General features: G+C 37.4%; 1 protein-coding gene and 1 pseudogene across 4 annotated transcripts in view; one reads left to right on the top strand and one right to left on the bottom strand.

Moving 5' to 3' along the window:
- The window catches only part of Cnot6 (CCR4-NOT transcription complex subunit 6), a 54,652-nt gene that overhangs the window by 20,233 nt on the left and 13,255 nt on the right, over positions 1–21,164 (top strand). The window contains exons 3-6 of one of the 4 annotated variants that reach the window (XM_050158531.1): positions 16,955–17,141; positions 19,471–19,556; positions 20,811–20,900; positions 21,014–21,082. In XM_050158531.1, the coding sequence (XP_050014488.1) occupies positions 16,955–17,141; positions 19,471–19,556; positions 20,811–20,900; positions 21,014–21,082 (432 nt within the window). Of the gene's footprint in view, positions 1–5,083; positions 5,271–16,954; positions 17,142–19,470; positions 19,557–20,810; positions 20,916–21,013; positions 21,083–21,164 lie in introns of all 4 variants that reach the window. The other 3 variants (XM_050158529.1, XM_050158530.1, XM_050158528.1) reach the window with 3 other exon arrangements.
- LOC126511436 (40S ribosomal protein S10-like) lies at positions 8,983–9,974 on the bottom strand (annotated as a pseudogene).

The raw sequence follows: 21,164 nt of genomic DNA, 5'->3' as shown, positions 1-21,164 counted from the left end.
TCATTTAGTATTCAAAGCTGTGTAAGTGCTCACTGTTAGCATTCCAGTGCTTGTTTGGAGCACTTAACATCATCCAGTTCCTGCTTGGACAGCTAAATGGTTTTCCTGGTTTTGGAAATGATTGTTAAAGCCACTATAAACTTCTGGGATTTCATTTCATGACCCATTTCTTTCCTTTTTTCCATATGGTGCTGGAGATTGAACTCAGAGGCTTGTGGACTTTACCCCCAACAGAATGTGATTTGTTTGTTTTGAAGGCAGGGTCTCACCATTGTGTGTGCTGGTCTTAGACTCATATTTGTTTCTGGCTAGAGGTATGTGTGTGTGTATTTTTTCACTTGTCAGAAACACCAGCTGTTGGTTCATTGGTTTAATCTGTTCTCTTACTATTTCAGGTTTGGATTAAAATTCTTCTTTTCTAGTTTATTAATACAGAAGCCAAATCCATTCCTTCATTGATATGAAACTTTGTTTCTTTTCTTTCTATATAGAATAGTTTCCAGTTAGTCTTTTAATTGTTCTGACCAGTGAGGTAATTTCTAGCATTTTCTAGGCATCTATACCGATTTCTAAATTTAATCCCAACATGATTTTGACAGAAAACATTTTTTATTGTAATCTCTTTATAGTAAACATTCCATCTACACTTGATGTAAGTTGTCTTTTGCTGCTGTTGTGTGGTCTTTTAAATCAGTGAAGTTAGGTTAGTTGAACTGTGGCATGGTCCGTATCATTTTTGTCTTTTTAATTGAGAGGAGGGTTCTGAAATCTCTTGATTGGATTTCTCTTTCTCTTCACAGTCTTACCTGGTTTTGCCAAAGTGTTTTCACAACTTTCTTACAAGTTTCACAAATAACCTAGGAGTCTGTATTCCTGATTAAGTTGACTTTATTATGGTAGGATTTAGTCATTTGGTTCCTTTGTCTGTTAGCAGCACAGCTACTCCAGCTTTCTTCTCACTGTATTAGATTATTTTTGTACTCTTGTCCCTATCTATTTAAAACTGGTAAATAGTACATGTTATTGGGGTCTATTTAGACATTTTCGGGTGTTAAATCTTGAACTCGTCATCTTACTAGTTTTTAATGACCCCATTCTGTTCTATATTTTGTTTTCTTACCTCTCTGAAATAAATGGATGTATGAATGTTTGACTTATTTTAGTGTACATTATCGTATGCCACTTTCTGTGTTGTGTTAGAACCTCACACTTCACTTTCTCATCTTTATATTTTTGTTATATGTTATATTTGTCTGCCCTAAATCTTGTAGTTTCTATTGGTTTTACTTTAAAATAGTCCATGTTTGTTTGTTTTGAGATAGTGTGGTGTGTAGCCAGACTGGCCTTGAACGTAATACACTAAGGATGATCTTGAATGCCTAAACACTTGTGCCTAATCCTTCTGCCTTCACTTCCCAAAGGACAGTATTGTAGGCATGTGCCATCACACCTGACATTAGTCAATTGGTTGGTTGGTTGGTTTTAGTTTTTTGAGACAGGGTTTCTCTGTGTAACAGCTCCGGCTGTCCTGAAACTTTTTTGTAGATCAGGCTGACCTTGAATTCAGAGATTCACCAGACTCTGACTCCAAAGTGTGCCACTCCTGCCTGATGAGTAAAAATTACAAGAAAAGGGCAACTCTGCCAGCACAAGAAATCCAATTAGGTCAAATCAAACCAAATCAAAATCCCTTTGTTTTATTAAGAATAATGCTCTCGGGTGGCCAAGTGCATGGTGGGGAGACAGGACAGCAGGGAGCCCATGCAGACCCAAAAACAACTTGTTTCTCCTCTGGGAGCTCTTTTAAATACCCTGTGGGAACTGTCCTGACCCCCCACCCCCCAGGGAGGGGTCAGGACCTGGTATGCTGGGATTTGGAGTCCAGAGCAGTGCAACTCCCAGGCCAGGGGTTGGGGTTCACACTCCCAACTTAACACTGCCCATCTAGTCAGTTGTTTTATAGAGAAATTTAAAATATTTTTAAAAGTTTGTATATTTACTACAGATATAAACATTCCTAATCTGAAGGACCTGAGATCTAATACTTAATATCCATGTTTTAAAATCTCAGATTTTAGAACATTTCAGATTATTAGATTAGGAATTTCACTGGTAATATCTATATGCCAATAATTCCAAATCTGAAAATCTCAGAAGTAGAGCTGTATAGCTTGTATTTCTAATAAATTTCCATCTGGTAATACTGTTTTTATACTACCTAAAGAATTTTCTACCTTATACAGCTACTGTCAATAAATTCTTTCAGCTTCCCTCTAACAAAAAACTTGCCTTCATTTGGAAATTTTTACTTACACTGCATTGGCAGGATCTTTCCCCCAGAACGTTAAAGACTGTGCTCCAGTCATTTTTTATAACTAGACATCTACTGACATTTTATCTTTCTTTTTGAAATGTAATTTTCCCCATATGACTGCCTTTTATTTATTTTAATCCCTATATAATAATATAAATAATAATATATAAAATAAATATTTTGTTTATTTTGGTTACTGTGTGTGTTCATATAGTTTTCTTTTTCTGCAATTTTTTGTTGTTAGAAATAATTTATCTGGCTAGAGATAATTAACTTTCATTTATTATCAGTGATATAGATTCACTTTCCATAGTGAAGGACTTCCATGAAGGCATTTTCATTCATATTCTCCCTTCTGTCTCTTTCCTTCTTCCCAACTTCCCCTTCTTGCTAGTCTCCATGTTTGAATTTGCTGAACTTTTGTGTCTGTTGGTGTATTAGTTACATGTCTCATTGCTAGTTCAAAATACTTGACAAATGCAACCTACGGGAAGGGAGGGTTTACTTTGGTTCTCAGTTTCAGGAAGTACAGTCTATGATTGGGAGCATATAGTGTCTGGAGCAGGAGACAGGCAAGAAGCAGAGGTGAATGCTGTGAATGCTGGTGCTCAACCCAATTTTTTTTTCCAGTCTGAAACCTTAAGCATAGAATCGTACCACCTACTCCCACCTCAGCTAACCTAATCTAGATAAATCCTTCAGAGACATGTCCAGAGATTTGTTTCCATGGTGATTCTGAGTTCCATCAGATTGACCGTCCAGATTAACTATCACACTGGCTTAATAGTCCTCTTTGCATAAGTAACATTTTTTTTGTCTCCCTTTCTCTTTTTCTTATAACAGCTTGAAATACAATTCATACATCATATAGTTCATCAACTTAAAGTGAAGCTTTGGTGAATTTTGTATAGTTATAGATTTATGCAGTGTTTATCTCAGTTTCAGAATGCCATTTTACTAGCATTCGTGGGTTTTTTGTTTGTTTGTTTTTGTTTTCCATTTCCCCTTAGCATCCTTTCCAAGAAGTGTTTCTCTTCCCTCTTGGTGGGTTTTTACTGTCTGGACATTTCGTGTAAGGGCATTCATATGATAGATGATATTTCATCACCAGCTCTTTCCCTTTAACAAGTATTTTAACAAGTTGGGCCTTGTTCTAGCACATATTTGTTTTTCAAATAATATTGTATGGCAATGAGCATACCATATTTTATTTAAATAATTATCAAGTCAGTTATCTGGATTGTTTGCAGTTTTGAGTCTTAAAACATTCTTCTGTAGTTATTTTTGTTGTTGTTGTTTGTTTTGTTTTTTGAGACAGGATTTCTTTGTGTAGCTTTGGAACCTGTACTGGAACTTGCTCTATAGACCAGGCTGACCTCGAACTCAGAGATCCCCTTGCCTCCATCTCCTGAGTTTTGGGATTAAAGGCATGTGCCACCACCGCCCAGCCTTCTCTAGTCATTTATGTGCACATATGAGAAAATACTGAAGTGTTACCTGCCTGCTCGTATATTAATTCCATATTGAACTTTTTAAGGAACTGCCATGCTGATAAGTACCTGGGCCATTTTCACTAGCAGCACATAAATAAGGTTTTGAGTTTTTTCTGCTTATTGCCTCTGAGTATATTGATCCAAGTGGGTTTGAAGTAGTTCGTTTTGATTTGGGTGGGCTACATTTCCATTTCCCTTATAGATAATGATATTAAATATCTTTTCATGTGGTTGTTGGCCCTTTGTGTATTTTTTTTGGAGAAATATGTATTACATTGAGTGTTTTTGAGATCTCACTGTGTATGTAGCCCAAGCTGGTGTCAGGCTTGTGAGCTTTTTGCCTCCACCTCCCAAGTGCTGGGATTAAAGGCAAACTACTACTCTAGTTGTACTCTTTTTTTTTTTTTTTTTTTAAGTTGTGTGTGCACGAGTGTGCGTTCATTTGTATGTAAATACAGATGCACAAGTGCTTCTGTGCTGTATGGAAGTCAGGACAGCCTTGGTGTGCCCACCATTCAACCTTGTTTAAGACAGGGTCCCTGTATTTTGTTTGTTTGTTTTCTGCATCTGCTGCCAGGACTACAAGTTTCTAAGTGCTTCTCTGGATTGTCTTTTCTCTGCCTCCCATCTTCCTGAGGACTCTGGGATTATAGATGCTCACACTGTCTGGTATTTAATGTAAATTCTGGGAATTGGAACTCAGGCCCTTATACTTGCCTAAGTGCTTTTACCCATTGAGCCAGCTCTCCAGCCTCTCTTGAGTTTTAAGAATATAAATGACTTAGCAGATTTATGATTTGCAAATATTCTTTTTTCCGTGTTTTACTTTTCTAATGTAAATAGAAAGCAGAATTCCTATTTTCTGATGTATAGAATGAACAGTTTTTCAGGCATTAGTACTTGATTGTCTTATATTTTATAGTATACAAATTCTAGATTTAGCATTTTAGCATTGCTGTGAATTATTGATGTTTTGTTTATCATATCTGAGGTTATTTAAAGGATAAATTTTTTGCAGTGTGCTCTTAAAATAAAGGTACTTTCAAGTATTGACACTTCACTTTAAAAGTTTAAATTTTTAGTTTTCTAATTAAATTGTTCAGTGCATGCAGTAAATTGTTCAAAAAATAGATTAAAATTTTTCTTGTTAAGCTTTCTCAAACTTTTTAAAAAAGTAAGTTAAGTACCTAATCAAAACGTCTGAATTTTATTTAATACATGGGCCAAACTTTGGAGATCGCTATTTAATCCTTTCCTCTTTTTTTCTGTCTTGCAGGAAAAGTAAGAAGCTTAAGCTCATCTTTGTGGTCACTAACTCACTTGACAGCTTTGCATCTGAGTGACAATTCCCTGTCCTGTATTCCTTCAGACATTGCCAAGCTTCACAATCTGCTATATCTGGACCTGTCCCATAACCAAATCCAGAGTTTACCGGCGGAACTCGGAAACATGGTATCACTCAGGTGTGCAGACTCAGTTTTGGACATTTAGGTCCCCCAAAACAAAGGCAGCCATATATCTTGTTAGGAAATAAAGCCATTTTATATTTAAATGAAGGGGGCATCATAACTGTATCTTTTGGTGAAATATTTTAGTAAGAATGGAATGTCTAATAATAAAAATTAAATAGGTCCCTTGCTTGGTTTTGATGATGTTGCTGTTAATTATTTTTTTTTGGAGACAGGGTTTGTCTGGTTGTTCTTGCTCTGTTGACCAGGCTAGCCTCAAACTCAGAGATCCACCTGCCTCTGCCTTCCCAGTGCTGGGATTAAAGGCGTCTGTCACCATCGCCTGGCATGTTGTGTTTTTGTAGTGTTCCCCACACATACACACTTCTTTGGTGATTAGATTTTGTTAAACTTCTTAGATCTGTGGGTTTACAATTTACATTGTCAGATAATTTTGTTCTGCTTTCCTCTCCTGTCCCTTTAGGAGTGTGTGGTTAGTTGCATTTTAGTTTACTTAAATTGTCTTTTAGTTAGGCTTAATTTACTGTTACCTTTACTTTATTATTATTTTTTTTAATTATGAACTAGTTTTCATTTCTATACCCTTAATTTCATTAATTTTATTTCAGTGTCATCTAATATTTTCATCACTAGAGGTTATGGGAATTTGTTTTCCTTGCCTTTACATTTCCCTCTTTCTCTTTTCAAAGCATATATCAAATATAACTTTATTATCTTTTGGAACTATTTCTGTTTGAGGTTGGTTAAAGTCATTTTGTTTCTTCTTGTTTGCATGCTTTTATAATTTTTGTTTGAATATACAAAGTACAGAGGTCTACTTCTTGAGTTCTGGATAATTTTATATTCTTAGAAATACTCTTGAGCTTTGTTCTGAAAGTTAAATATCTTGGAAACCGTTTGATTTCCTTGAAGCTTGATTTTAAGTAGTACTTTTCTAAGTATTCTCTGGTTAATAGGTTTTCTGTTCTGGCTGGTGGAAAATCAAATTGTTCTGATCATTGAGATCCCAAGCATTGCTTTCTCTGTTCTTATCAGTTTCTCTCTGCTCTCCTCTTCATGTTAGGGTTATTTCGTACATGAAAACTTTCTTCACATCTTATGTAGCTCTTTATTTAGCACTCCATTCTGTGAATGTTACCTGCCTTGACCTCTCCTGACTCCAGCTTCGTCTCAACTTAAATTTGACCATCAGACTCTGCCTGGGTTCTGATGTTGCATATTTTCAGGACACTGGGCAGAAGGCTGAAACAGTTATTTGAGCTGACTTTATTTTCCACCTTACTGCTGCCGTGCTGCCTAGGGCCCACCATCTGAAAATGTCTCCTTCCTTCTGAACCTCTTAGAGGTTTTGGTCTATTGTTTTTCTTTTCCTTGCAGTTTTCAGTTCTTTGATAGTTGCTGGAAATGGAAATTCTATGACCTTTTTTTCTTTAGGAGTAAATCTACTTGTTTATTTTTCAGCTAATTATGGAGGGGTGGGTGACCTTAATCTAATTAGGGACTGATCTGACTTGAACCAGATCTCACTGGTTGTGAGCACCTCTGCCAGTTGTTAGATCATCCCTCTTCCACTTATAGCTCCCAGCTGGAATTTTGGTTTAACATGCTCTTCTTCCTCAGGTTTCAGAGTTCCCCTTCTTCTTCTTTTTTTTTNTTTTTTTTGGTTTTTCAAGACAGGGTTTCTCTGTGGCTTTGGAGCCTGTCCTGGAACTAGCTCTGTAGACCAGGCTGGTCTCGAACTCCCAGAGATCCGCCTGCCTCTGCCTCCTGAGTGCTGGGATTAAAGGCGTGCGCCACCATCGCCCGGCCAGAGTTCCCCTTCTTGAATATATAAGATAGCTTAAATTCTGTTTGGCCTCGGCATCTGCTTTTCAGTTTACTTCTCAGCTGCTGTTGGTGATTCTGCAACTGGTACTCTTGGAGCGTATCCCCCTTCATACCTGTCTATGCTTCCCTGTCTCCAGGTTTCCTGTCATATCTTTGCTGCCTTTGTTTTCCCCAGTACAAGAGTTGGCCAACAGCAGTGTTGTTGAACAAACAGGTGCTTTAAACTTAGTTTTATTTATTTTTAAATTTCATGTAATACATTTTGATCCTACTCACTCTCCACCCCAACACCTACCAGATCTTTTCCTACCTCCCTGCCTGTCCAGCTTCATGTTTTCTTTCTTTCTCTTAGCAAACAAACAAATAAAAGACATGGAGTCCAGTTTGTATTGGCCAATTACTTCTGAATGTGAGGTATGTCCTGGAGTGTAGTTAAGTGTCAACTCCATTGAAGAAAACTGACCTTTCCCTTAGGTAGCAGCAATCAAATGCCAATAGCTTCTTGACTGGGGGGTGGTACTTTTTGCCCACTACAAACAAACTCTTGTCACAGGAATCTTAAATTGGATGTGTATAAAAAATTCTGCCTTAAAATGTCAACTTTCATATCTCTTTTGTACCCATTTTAATGGGGGGGGGTAGCTGTGATTATCTATTTTTGAGATGCACCTGTAGTTCAACAGCTGTGTTTGTTCCAGGCCTTTTTGAGATATATCAGTGTCGGGCAGAAGGAATTGTACTAAGCAGAACTATATGCAGTGAACTTTCAGGAGATACAGGCGTGGCTCTGAACTTAGTGGCACTTAAACTGAAAAGATTTTTGAAGCAGGTGCTTTGCCTTTAGGCCACACATTAGTTTTTATCTGTGACACTGTAACATTTGAGTTTATTGAGAAAGCTTTATTCAGATTTACTTTTCTGTGAAGAATAACATACTATGACTAAAATATTGAGTCAATAACTATGATTTTTTAAAACTATTATATGAAGCTCTTTTGATAAGTATTAAGTATAACTTTAGAATAAGTCAGACTAAAGTGGGAGAGGAAGAAACTCTTAAGTAGAGACAGCATATGCTGAGTGGTAGTTTTAAATCGTCACTCACTTGTTAGAAATTATTTATATGCCATTCATTCATTTCTTTCTGAACTGATGAGTAAATATAAAGATTTCCAGAACTTTACAAACTGTAGGAGTTCCTGACATGATAGTTATGAGACTGTGATACATAGAGAACACAAATGCTTGAAGTGTTGTCTTTGAGAAGGTTTTACTAGCTTGGCATGATTAAGGAAAGCTTCTGAGATGATGATATAAGCCAAATAGAACTGAGATAAGGGAACTTTAGGAAGGGAAACACAAAAATATTTTTTAAAAAGAGCACAGCGAGGCCAGATAGCCAGCCCTGCTCCTCACTGGCCTTGTGAGAACTGGCCTGTGTGGCAGGAGAGATGTGATCACAGGAGAGCTAGTTCCACCCCTCACTTTGGCAGGGGGCAGTCCTAGTAGAGGCCCATTGACCAACTCAGCTACACCCAGGCCCACATCCAGGGTTTTGAGTTGCCCTACCCCAACATCTATCCCATGTATGGCCTGCTAGAGTACATGAAGGGACTGGTCCTCTGGAACCATAGCTACAGGATCTCCATGATAGCAGGATATCTGAGAGGAGTTTGAGTGAGGTATTGATAGTGTTTAACCCAGAACCTTTGAAGAACAAGGCCAATAATTCACTGCAAGAACATTTGCAAGTAAACCTTTTTGGATAAAATGGTACTGTGTGACACATTGCAGCTCCCGATGCCACTACAGCAGATGAATATGTGATAGGATGGGAGGAAAGAAGGAGCAATGTTTTGTGGGTTTTGTTTTTGTTTTTGAGGGAGGGCGCTACAAGGGTAGAGGTAGACATGGAGGCATTGGGAAATAAGTGGGATTGGGGTACATGACACGAAATTCCCAAAGAATCAATAAAAAAAACTTTTGTTAAATTTTAAAAAGTACACAGCAGGGCTGGAAAGATGGCGCAGAGGTTAAGAGCATTGGCTCTTCTTCTAGAGGTCCTGAGTTCAATTCCCAACAACCACATGGTGGCTCACAACCATCTCTAATGAGATCTGGTGCCCTCATCTGGCCTGCAGGCATACATGCAGTCAGAACACTGTATACTTAATAAATAAATAAATCTTTACAACAAAAAAGCAAACAGCAAAAGTCTGTTTTCCATTATTTCTCTCTGCATGTTTCTTTGCGTCCCTCTAGAGTTGCTTTGTGCAAACACATAAACGAGTTATTCCATTCCTCTTTTTTAATTAAAATGATATATCTGTAGATCTGTATTTTGAGTGGGTTTTTCTTTCAAGTTTATTCAGCACATCACAGTCTCCAGCTTCACTGAGGTGGCTGGCCATGTTCACAATCAAAGCCGCCTCTAAACTGGAATTCAGCTGCTGAGCCAGTCCCAGCCTCAGCTTTCTTTGTCGGCCCCAGAGGACACACAGCATTCCTTTCTGTCAATATCTCTGCGGTTCAATCACCCTCCAGAACCCCTAGTCTGATGCCTGCCAGTTTTAAGATGGCTGCAGGGCAGGGCAAGGTGGCATTCATGGTCACCGGATGTAGGTGGAGGTAATTTCAGAGATATTGGATACCCTTGTTCATAAGGTAGCAGTAGAAACGTCTCCAGGCAAACTGCTCCTTCACCTGGCCTTTAGACTTGAGAGACTTAGTGGCCTTCATTACTTGAAGGTTGGGCACATTCTTGTCTAATAGCTCGGGGTGTTTGGGCATATGCACATCTTTTTTGGCAACCATCACTTCCTTAAAAAGGAGTTCATAGCTGGCAAACCAGTTCTTCTTAGGAATCAACATCTCAGAGGCTACAGGGTTTGAGGCAGAGTGTTTTTTGAGACTGGGTTTCTCTGCATAGCCCTGGCTGTCCTGGAAATCACTCTGTAGACCAGACTGGCCTGAAGCTCACAGATATCTGCCTGCATCTGCTTCCCGAATGATGGGATTAAAGGTGTGCGCCATTGCCACATGGCAACAATGGGCTATTTTATATTGTTCCTAATATCTATAGTCAAAGGTATATCCATTTGTAGTTTTGACATGTGATATTTTGAAGGTTTTTTTTTTAATTTACAAGGAACAGTATCATCCTGGAGATTTTTTTGTTATGATCATATATAAATTAAGATGGTTATGATGATTTTCTTATGTTTTCTCCATCAGTTTTACATACTTATTATATCTACTAGTTAGTTTACCTTTTTGTTTCCTTCCCTTCCCTTCCCTTCCCTTCCCTTCCCTTCCCTTCCCTTCCCTTCCCTTCCCTTCCCTTCCCTTCCCTTCCCTTCCCTTCCCTTCCCTTCCCTTCCCTTCCCTTCCCTTCCCTTCCCTTCCCTTCCCTTCCCTTCCCTTCCTTTCTAATGGAGTAGTATTCTGTTGCACAGTATGGCAGCATTTGTTTATCCATTAACCTGTTGGATTTAGAGGGGCTATTTATAGTGTTTCATCATTACAAATTAAGCCACTGCAAATGGTCCTGTTGGTGTGGGCATAGTTTTTATCTCTCTGGGTTAAATATCTGTAGTCAAATGGTAGTGTATTTTTAAACTTCTGAAACTCTTGAGACTGTTTAGAAGCAGGTTTGTTTCCTTTTTTCCTCCCTTTCCTTTTCATTTAGTTTCATTTTACTAGATGTCTGATCAGCATCATTAGCACAGTGGCATATAGTGTTTTAGACTAAGCTGTCCTTACATGTAATGCTATCTTTTTGTAGTAAGGAGGATGCTAATTTGTTCCCAGCCACTTAGACCCAGAATAATCACACAGAAACTGTATTAATTAAATACAGTTGGCCCATTAGCTCTAGCTTCTTACTAGCTTAACTCTTAAATATTAATTTAACCTATTTCTATTAATCTGTGTATCACAACGTGGCTATGGGTAGCTTACCAGCTAACGTTCCCAGTGTCTGACTCTGGCAGGTTACATGGCTTCTCTCTGACTCCATCTTCCTTCTACCTTGCTATAGGCCAAGCCAGTTTCTTTATTCATTAACCAATAAAAGCAACACAGAGACTGAAGGACCTCCCACACCATCTTATTGTGACTTTAATCTGTGTTTTTTAAATTATTGCTTGTTGAACATATTTCAGTATGACTTATCTGCCATCTCTTTGTCCTTTTTGCTGAAGTGTTTGTTTAAATTTTGCACTTCTTTTGAAAAGAGTATTTTTAAGTTCTTTATTGTCTTAGTCCTTTTAAAATATGCCACAGGCTAGGTAATTTATAAACAGTTCAAAGTTGTTTTATATTGTCAGAGTCTGGAGCAGTGGCTCTCAACTTTCCTATTCTTGTGACCCTTTAATACAGTTCCTCATGTTGTGGTGACCCCCCAACCATAAAATTATTTGTGTTGCTACATCATAACTATAATTTTGCTATTGTTACGAATCGTAATGTAAAAGCCTAGTTTTTTCAGTGGTCTCAGGCGACTCTGAAAGGGTCATTTGACCCCTAAGGGGGTCACAATTCACCACCGGTGGAGCACTATTGTTACAGAGACTGAGAAGGCTGAGATCAAAAGAGAATAGGTGAAAGAATGGCATGGCTGGAGAGTGTGAGAGAGGGAGGTTGAGAAGAGACCATAAACTTTCATAAATTTTTCTCATCATAACAACATCATGAGAACAGAATGTGGTGAACTGAACATACGTCATGTCCTGCTGGCATTGTATATCAGATATATATATATATATATTCATTTAGTATTCAAAGCTGTGTAAGTGCTCACTGTTAGCATTCCAGTGCTTGTTTGGAGCACTTAACATCATCCAGTTCCTGCTTGGACAGCTAAATGGTTTTCCTGGTTTTGGAAATGATTGTTAAAGCCACTATAAACTTCTGGGATTTCATTTCATGACCCATTTCTTTCCTTTTTTCCATATGGTGCTGGAGATTGAACTCAGAGGCTTGTGGACTTTACCCCCAACAGAATGTGATTTGTTTGTTTTGAAGGCAGGGTCTCACCATTGTGTGTGCTGGTCTTAGACTCATATTTGTTTCTGGCTAGAGGTATGTGTGTGTGTATTTTTTCACTTGTCAGAAACACCAGCTGTTGGTTCATTGGTTTAATCTGTTCTCTTACTATTTCAGGTTTGGATTAAAATTCTTCTTTTCTAGTTTATTAATACAGAAGCCAAATCCATTCCTTCATTGATATGAAACTTTGTTTCTTTTCTTTCTATATAGAATAGTTTCCAGTTAGTCTTTTAATTGTTCTGACCAGTGAGGTAATTTCTAGCATTTTCTAGGCATCTATACCGATTTCTAAATTTAATCCCAACATGATTTTGACAGAAAACATTTTTTATTGTAATCTCTTTATAGTAAACATTCCATCTACACTTGATGTAAGTTGTCTTTTGCTGCTGTTGTGTGGTCTTTTAAATCAGTGAAGTTAGGTTAGTTGAACTGTGGCATGGTCCGTATCATTTTTGTCTTTTTAATTGAGAGGAGGGTTCTGAAATCTCTTGATTGGATTTCTCTTTCTCTTCACAGTCTTACCTGGTTTTGCCAAAGTGTTTTCACAACTTTCTTACAAGTTTCACAAATAACCTAGGAGTCTGTATTCCTGATTAAGTTGACTTTATTATGGTAGGATTTAGTCATTTGGTTCCTTTGTCTGTTAGCAGCACAGCTACTCCAGCTTTCTTCTCACTGTATTAGATTATTTTTGTACTCTTGTCCCTATCTATTTAAAACTGGTAAATAGTACATGTTATTGGGGTCTATTTAGACATTTTCGGGTGTTAAATCTTGAACTCGTCATCTTACTAGTTTTTAATGACCCCATTCTGTTCTATATTTTGTTTTCTTACCTCTCTGAAATAAATGGATGTATGAATGTTTGACTTATTTTAGTGTACATTATCGTATGCCACTTTCTGTGTTGTGTTAGAACCTCACACTTCACTTTCTCATCTTTATATTTTTGTTATATGTTATATTTGTCTGCCCTAAATCTTGTAGTTTCTATTGGTTTTACTTTAAAATAGTCCATGTTTGTTTGTTTTGAGATAGTGTGGTGTGTAGCCAGACTGGCCTTGAACTTAATACACTAAGGATGATCTTGAATGCCTAAACACTTGTGCCTAATCCTTCTGCCTTCACTTCCCAAAGGACAGTATTGTAGGCATGTGCCATCACACCTGACATTAGTCAATTGGTTGGTTGGTTGGTTTTAGTTTTTTGAGACAGGGTTTCTCTGTGTAACAGCTCCGGCTGTCCTGAAACTTTTTTGTAGATCAGGCTGACCTTGAATTCAGAGATTCACCTGACTCTGACTCCAAAGTGTGCCACTCCTGCCTGATGAGTAAAAATTACAAGAAAAGGGCAACTCTGCCAGCACAAGAAATCCAATTAGGTCAAATCAAACCAAATCAAAATCCCTTTGTTTTATTAAGAATAATGCTCTCGGGTGGCCAAGTGCATGGTGGGGAGACAGGACAGCAGGGAGCCCATGCAGACCCAAAAACAACTTGTTTCTCCTCTGGGAGCTCTTTTAAATACCCTGTGGGAACTGTCCTGACCCCCCACCCCCCAGGGAGGGGTCAGGACCTGGTATGCTGGGATTTGGAGTCCAGAGCAGTGCAACTCCCAGGCCAGGGGTTGGGGTTCACACTCCCAACTTAACACTGCCCATCTAGTCAGTTGTTTTATAGAGAAATTTAAAATATTTTTAAAAGTTTGTATATTTACTACAGATATAAACATTCCTAATCTGAAGGACCTGAGATCTAATACTTAATATCCATGTTTTAAAATCTCAGATTTTAGAACATTTCAGATTATTAGATTAGGAATTTCACTGGTAATATCTATATGCCAATAATTCCAAATCTGAAAATCTCAGAAGTAGAGCTGTATAGCTTGTATTTCTAATAAATTTCCATCTGGTAATACTGTTTTTATACTACCTAAAGAATTTTCTACCTTATACAGCTACTGTCAATAAATTCTTTCAGCTTCCCTCTAACAAAAAACTTGCCTTCATTTGGAAATTTTTACTTACACTGCATTGGCAGGATCTTTCCCCCAGAACGTTAAAGACTGTGCTCCAGTCATTTTTTATAACTAGACATCTACTGACATTTTATCTTTCTTTTTGAAATGTAATTTTCCCCATATGACTGCCTTTTATTTATTTTAATCCCTATATAATAATATAAATAATAATATATAAAATAAATATTTTGTTTATTTTGGTTACTGTGTGTGTTCATATAGTTTTCTTTTTCTGCAATTTTTTGTTGTTAGAAATAATTTATCTGGCTAGAGATAATTAACTTTCATTTATTATCAGTGATATAGATTCACTTTCCATAGTGAAGGACTTCCATGAAGGCATTTTCATTCATATTCTCCCTTCTGTCTCTTTCCTTCTTCCCAACTTCCCCTTCTTGCTAGTCTCCATGTTTGAATTTGCTGAACTTTTGTGTCTGTTGGTGTATTAGTTACATGTCTCATTGCTAGTTCAAAATACTTGACAAATGCAACCTACGGGAAGGGAGGGTTTACTTTGGTTCTCAGTTTCAGGAAGTACAGTCTATGATTGGGAGCATATAGTGTCTGGAGCAGGAGACAGGCAAGAAGCAGAGGTGAATGCTGTGAATGCTGGTGCTCAACCCAATTTTTTTTTCCAGTCTGAAACCTTAAGCATAGAATCGTACCACCTACTCCCACCTCAGCTAACCTAATCTAGATAAATCCTTCAGAGACATGTCCAGAGATTTGTTTCCATGGTGATTCTGAGTTCCATCAGATTGACCGTCCAGATTAACTATCACACTGGCTTAATAGTCCTCTTTGCATAAGTAACATTTTTTTTGTCTCCCTTTCTCTTTTTCTTATAACAGCTTGAAATACAATTCATACATCATATAGTTCATCAACTTAAAGTGAAGCTTTGGTGAATTTTGTATAGTTATAGATTTATGCAGTGTTTATCTCAGTTTCAGAATGCCATTTTACTAGCATTCGTGGGTTTTTTGTTTGTTTGTTTTTGTTTTCCATTTCCCCTTAGCATCCTTTCCAAGAAGTGTTTCTCTTCCCTCTTGGTGGGTTTTTACTGTCTGGACATTTCGTGTAAGGGCATTCATATGATAGATGATATTTCATCACCAGCTCTTTCCCTTTAACAAGTATTTTAACAAGTTGGGCCTTGTTCTAGCACATATTTGTTTTTCAAATAATATTGTATGGCAATGAGCATACCATATTTTATTTAAATAATTATCAAGTCAGTTATCTGGATTGTTTGCAGTTTTGAGTCTTAAAACATTCTTCTGTAGTTATTTTTGTTGTTGTTGTTTGTTTTGTTTTTTGAGACAGGATTTCTTTGTGTAGCTTTGGAACCTGTACTGGAACTTGCTCTATAGACCAGGCTGACCTCGAACTCAGAGATCCCCTTGCCTCCATCTCCTGAGTTTTGGGATTAAAGGCATGTGCCACCACCGCCCAGCCTTCTCTAGTCATTTATGTGCACATATGAGAAAATACTGAAGTGTTACCTGCCTGCTCGTATATTAATTCCATATTGAACTTTTTAAGGAACTGCCATGCTGATAAGTACCTGGGCCATTTTCACTAGCAGCACATAAATAAGGTTTTGAGTTTTTTCTGCTTATTGCCTCTGAGTATATTGATCCAAGTGGGTTTGAAGTAGTTCGTTTTGATTTGGGTGGGCTACATTTCCATTTCCCTTATAGATAATGATATTAAATATCTTTTCATGTGGTTGTTGGCCCTTTGTGTATTTTTTTTGGAGAAATATGTATTACATTGAGTGTTTTTGAGATCTCACTGTGTATGTAGCCCAAGCTGGTGTCAGGCTTGTGAGCTTTTTGCCTCCACCTCCCAAGTGCTGGGATTAAAGGCAAACTACTACTCTAGTTGTACTCTTTTTTTTTTTTTTTTTTTAAGTTGTGTGTGCACGAGTGTGCGTTCATTTGTATGTAAATACAGATGCACAAGTGCTTCTGTGCTGTATGGAAGTCAGGACAGCCTTGGTGTGCCCACCATTCAACCTTGTTTAAGACAGGGTCCCTGTATTTTGTTTGTTTGTTTTCTGCATCTGCTGCCAGGACTACAAGTTTCTAAGTGCTTCTCTGGATTGTCTTTTCTCTGCCTCCCATCTTCCTGAGGACTCTGGGATTATAGATGCTCACACTGTCTGGTATTTAATGTAAATTCTGGGAATTGGAACTCAGGCCCTTATACTTGCCTAAGTGCTTTTACCCATTGAGCCAGCTCTCCAGCCTCTCTTGAGTTTTAAGAATATAAATGACTTAGCAGATTTATGATTTGCAAATATTCTTTTTTCCGTGTTTTACTTTTCTAATGTAAATAGAAAGCAGAATTCCTATTTTCTGATGTATAGAATGAACAGTTTTTCAGGCATTAGTACTTGATTGTCTTATATTTTATAGTATACAAATTCTAGATTTAGCATTTTAGCATTGCTGTGAATTATTGATGTTTTGTTTATCATATCTGAGGTTATTTAAAGGATAAATTTTTTGCAGTGTGCTCTTAAAATAAAGGTACTTTCAAGTATTGACACTTCACTTTAAAAGTTTAAATTTTTAGTTTTCTAATTAAATTGTTCAGTGCATGCAGTAAATTGTTCAAAAAATAGATTAAAATTTTTCTTGTTAAGCTTTCTCAAACTTTTTAAAAAAGTAAGTTAAGTACCTAATCAAAACGTCTGAATTTTATTTAATACATGGGCCAAACTTTGGAGATCGCTATTTAATCCTTTCCTCTTTTTTTCTGTCTTGCAGGAAAAGTAAGAAGCTTAAGCTCATCTTTGTGGTCACTAACTCACTTGACAGCTTTGCATCTGAGTGACAATTCCCTGTCCTGTATTCCTTCAGACATTGCCAAGCTTCACAATCTGCTATATCTGGACCTGTCCCATAACCAAATCCAGAGTTTACCGGCGGAACTCGGAAACATGGTATCACTCAGGTGTGCAGACTCAGTTTTGGACATTTAGGTCCCCCAAAACAAAGGCAGCCATATATCTTGTTAGGAAATAAAGCCATTTTATATTTAAATGAAGGGGGCATCATAACTGTATCTTTTGGTGAAATATTTTAGTAAGAATGGAATGTCTAATAATAAAAATTAAATAGGTCCCTTGCTTGGTTTTGATGATGTTGCTGTTAATTATTTTTTTTTGGAGACAGGGTTTGTCTGGTTGTTCTTGCTCTGTTGACCAGGCTAGCCTCAAACTCAGAGATCCACCTGCCTCTGCCTTCCCAGTGCTGGGATTAAAGGAATGCACCACTACTTCCTGACATTGCTTAGTTTTTAATTGCTGTTTTGTTATGTATTTTCTTTTTGAACGCCCCCCCCCCCCAAAAAAAACCCTCTTAAACATAAATCTTTTTTGATTCTTTGGGAATTTGACATCATACATTCCAGTCCTTCTCACCCCCAGTCTCTCCTTATCCACCCCTCACCCTGTAGCATCCCTCCCTCCCCATCTCCCTCCTCTGTCTTTCCAGCACCTCTTTATTCCTCCCAGGGCATCAGGATCTGTGGTGTGTCATGCAGTATTCCCTTTTGTTCAGTCAGCCTCACCCACAAAGTGTTCATTACAGTGAATCATTGGTCTGAACCAAAAAATTTTAAACATTGTAAAGCACTGTGCCGTATTTGGCTTATGGCCAGCAGTTGATGCCACGCAAACATCCTTAATAACACTGGTCCTCAGAACCTCTGTTGCCTTTAGTAGGAAAGCCCTGGCATGAACCAAGCTAGAGTCAGTTGCTGCGCTCATGGTAGAATTTGTAGTGATGCTGTCCTTAGGCATTTAAAAATTATGTGGTCTTGAACAGGCTTCTTAGGCAGAAGTTAGGGATGTTGTCAGTGATGAGTAAACATAACTAACTCCGTCCAGTTTTAATGTTTCAGCAAATGATAATTGCTGAGTGTGCATTTGTTTGTTTGTTTTTTTTTAAACCTTTGAAGGTAGATAAGATCAACATAAATACAAAGCCAAACCCAGTGTACCTACTCTTGCACAGTGGTTTTTATGGCTTCTAGTGTGAAGAATGGAGATTTTTATGGATTTTTTTTTGTCTTTATTGCTCTTACACTAGCCTTTTATCAATTTTCTTGGCTTGGTTATTGAGTATTTACTAGACTTTTTTTTTTTTTTTTTTTTTTTTGTTTTTCAAGACAGGGTTTCTCTGTGGTTTTGGAGCCTGTCCTGGAACTAGCTCTTGTAGACCAGGCTGGTCTCAAACTCACAGAGATCCACCTGCCACTGCCTCCCGAGTGCTGGGATTAAAGGCGTGCGCCACCACCGCCCGGCCACTAGACTATTTTTAATCCTTGGAAACAAAACAGATTTTATTTTTCTTGTTCAGTTTTCTCAGAAGCAACCAAGATTTGTAAAGAAACAAGAATAGTTTGTAAAGAAACATAAATCATTCTTCTAAAATCTGGTTAGTAAAACTTCATGCAGGAACTAGTCTTTTGTTTATATAAATTTTACTTTTAAACTGAAAATTTTGTAAATCTGGAGAACTATTAAACATAAACTTAACTTGGAGTCATCATTAAGCTCGTTTAAACAGTCCTCATGGTAGCTGCGTATGAACTACTTTTCTTGTTGTGACCAAATACCCAAAAAATAGCTTCAAGGAGAAGCTTTTTCACTTGACTCCTGGTTTGAGGAGATAGAGTCCATCATGGTAGAAAGGACAAGGTAGCAGAAATGCCCAGCAGCTGATCACATTGCTTCCACCATCAGGAGGTGACGTTGGGACAGTCCTAGCCCGCTTTGGTTGTACTACCCATATTGAGGCTGGGTCCCCCTCAGTTCAACCTGTCTGGAAGTATCCTCACATGTACCTTTGAGATCTGCCTCTTGGGCTGTTTCATCCTTTCTGCTTTCTTAAGCACATGTAATGGAGCATACATGTGCCAAACTAGCACTGCTTTGCTACCTGCAAACCATGTGCCTATCATTAACTATACTTCAGTTGAGAGTAATCTGATATATCCATGAATTTAACAACTTTTAAAAATTGAAGCTTGTATCATACTTTTTGTATTTCTTTTTCCCCCATATATTACCAAAGGTTTGATCTGTGGCAGCTTTGTTGCTGCTGTTGTTGTTGTTGTTGTTTAACTACATAGGAAGGCCAAGGCTAGATAATGGAATATAATGTATAAAACTTTGTCACTCTTAGGTAATACTTTCCTAGAAATAACATAGTTGATTTTAGCTGTCAAGGTTAAAATTAACATGTCTTCTGACTTCCTGGAAATTTTTGATCAACAGGGAGCTCCATTTAAATTACAACCAGTTACGAGTTCTACCTTTTGAGCTGGGAAAACTGTTTCAGTTACAGACTTTAAGCCTGAAAGGTAGGATTTTATTTTTTCTTACTTTTTTTTTTCTTCAAAAAGCTTTACGAGTTCTTATTGGAATCTTTGGCAGGCAGTGTTGTTACTCTGCTCTATTGCTTTAACTATGCTGCAGTTCTCTGTTCCTGTGACTTGTGACTTTGTGATCTCTTCTGCTCTTGGCCTCTCTGCTTTCTTGTCTTGATACATGACTTACACCATGCTTTCTCATCATGTCATAGATAGCTTTTTCTCTTGTTCAAATCAGAGTGCAGCTTTCCATAAAGTAAGAAAAACTTTCCTCAGTAAATAGAAATTTTTGATTTAGTCCTGGTATTAAAAATTAGGTTTTGAGGGTTTCTTTTTTAAAAAGAAGTTGATTTATGGGTACTTAATTAGTGTTGGAAATGGGAAAGAGGTCACAAATAATGCAGGAACCATTGTAAAGTTCCATAGCCAGGAGTCAAAGTCACATTTTTACAGTGTGAAGACAAATGGGCATGTTTTATGATGTAATTGGTTCTTTACCAGTCTGGGTAGGTGTGGACAGACGGCTGTCTCCTAAAGGAAGGCCTTTGGATAAAGAGTTAAATTCATATTTCTAAAAGATAGGTACAGAATCAGGTTATATTCTTATAAGTCCCTGTGGTATATCATAAGAACTATTTAAGAAGTAAATATAAAATAAAAATATACACTTACATATGTAATTTTTAGCAGCCATTAGTTTTGCAAGTGGTTCAAATCCATTTCTTGCCAGAGAAAGCTGCTGTTTTATGCCCTTCCAGTTTAGAGCTGATACAGAGTACTTCAAAATTAACATTAACCCATTAATCATCTTTTTGAGTATTCCTGTAAAACTGCAAATTTTGAGGCTGGAGAGATGACTCAGTGGTTTAGAGTCTTCCAGAGGACCCTGTTTCAATTTCCAACACCCACATGGTTCACAGCCATATGTAACTCCAGTTTCAGATGATCCAGTTCCCCTCTTCTGGCCTCAAAAGTCATAGGCATGCCAGTGATGCACAGACATAAATGCAGGCAAAACACCCATATGCATAAAACAAATCTTTAAAAAAAAGAAACTTAAAAAACAGTGAAATTTTTTATAAGAAAATTTTAAAAGTGATATTTTTATTTATTAAGTTTTTAGCAACTATAATGTAACAGTGTTATAATATTATAATTTTTGTGGCATTAGGTGATTATTTTGCTAAATTTTTCTAAGTTTGAAACATTGTATTATCTTAATTTACCTACTTAAAATTGCCCCAGGAAATCCACTTACCCAAGATATATTGAACCTTTGTCTGGAGCCAGATGGAACAAGAAGGCTACTGAACTACTTGCTCGATAATTTGTCAGGTACTGCAAAAAGAAGTAAGTGACCGTTTGTTTAGACTTTTTATTAGGAAGACATGTAAGAATATCACTTAATTATTATTATTATTTTTATATATATACATATATATACCCAGTTTCAACAGAACAACCACCTCCAAGATCGTGGATCATGTTACAAGAACCAGACAGAACAAGACCAACAGGTTGGTAGCTCTATTTTCTTTTTAACTATTAATGTCACCAGGTCTTGATAAATCTGCAAGTATTGTTGGAATACTTCAGATT

Source organism: Alexandromys fortis, unplaced genomic scaffold, assembly GCF_014885135.2.
Source record: "Alexandromys fortis isolate MF-2015 unplaced genomic scaffold, M_Fortis_MF-2015_v1.1 scaffold_99, whole genome shotgun sequence".
NCBI classification, from domain to species: domain Eukaryota; kingdom Metazoa; phylum Chordata; class Mammalia; order Rodentia; family Cricetidae; genus Alexandromys; species Alexandromys fortis.
Note: the sequence above shows the minus strand (reverse complement) of the source record. Positions and strands in the feature narration are given on the sequence as shown.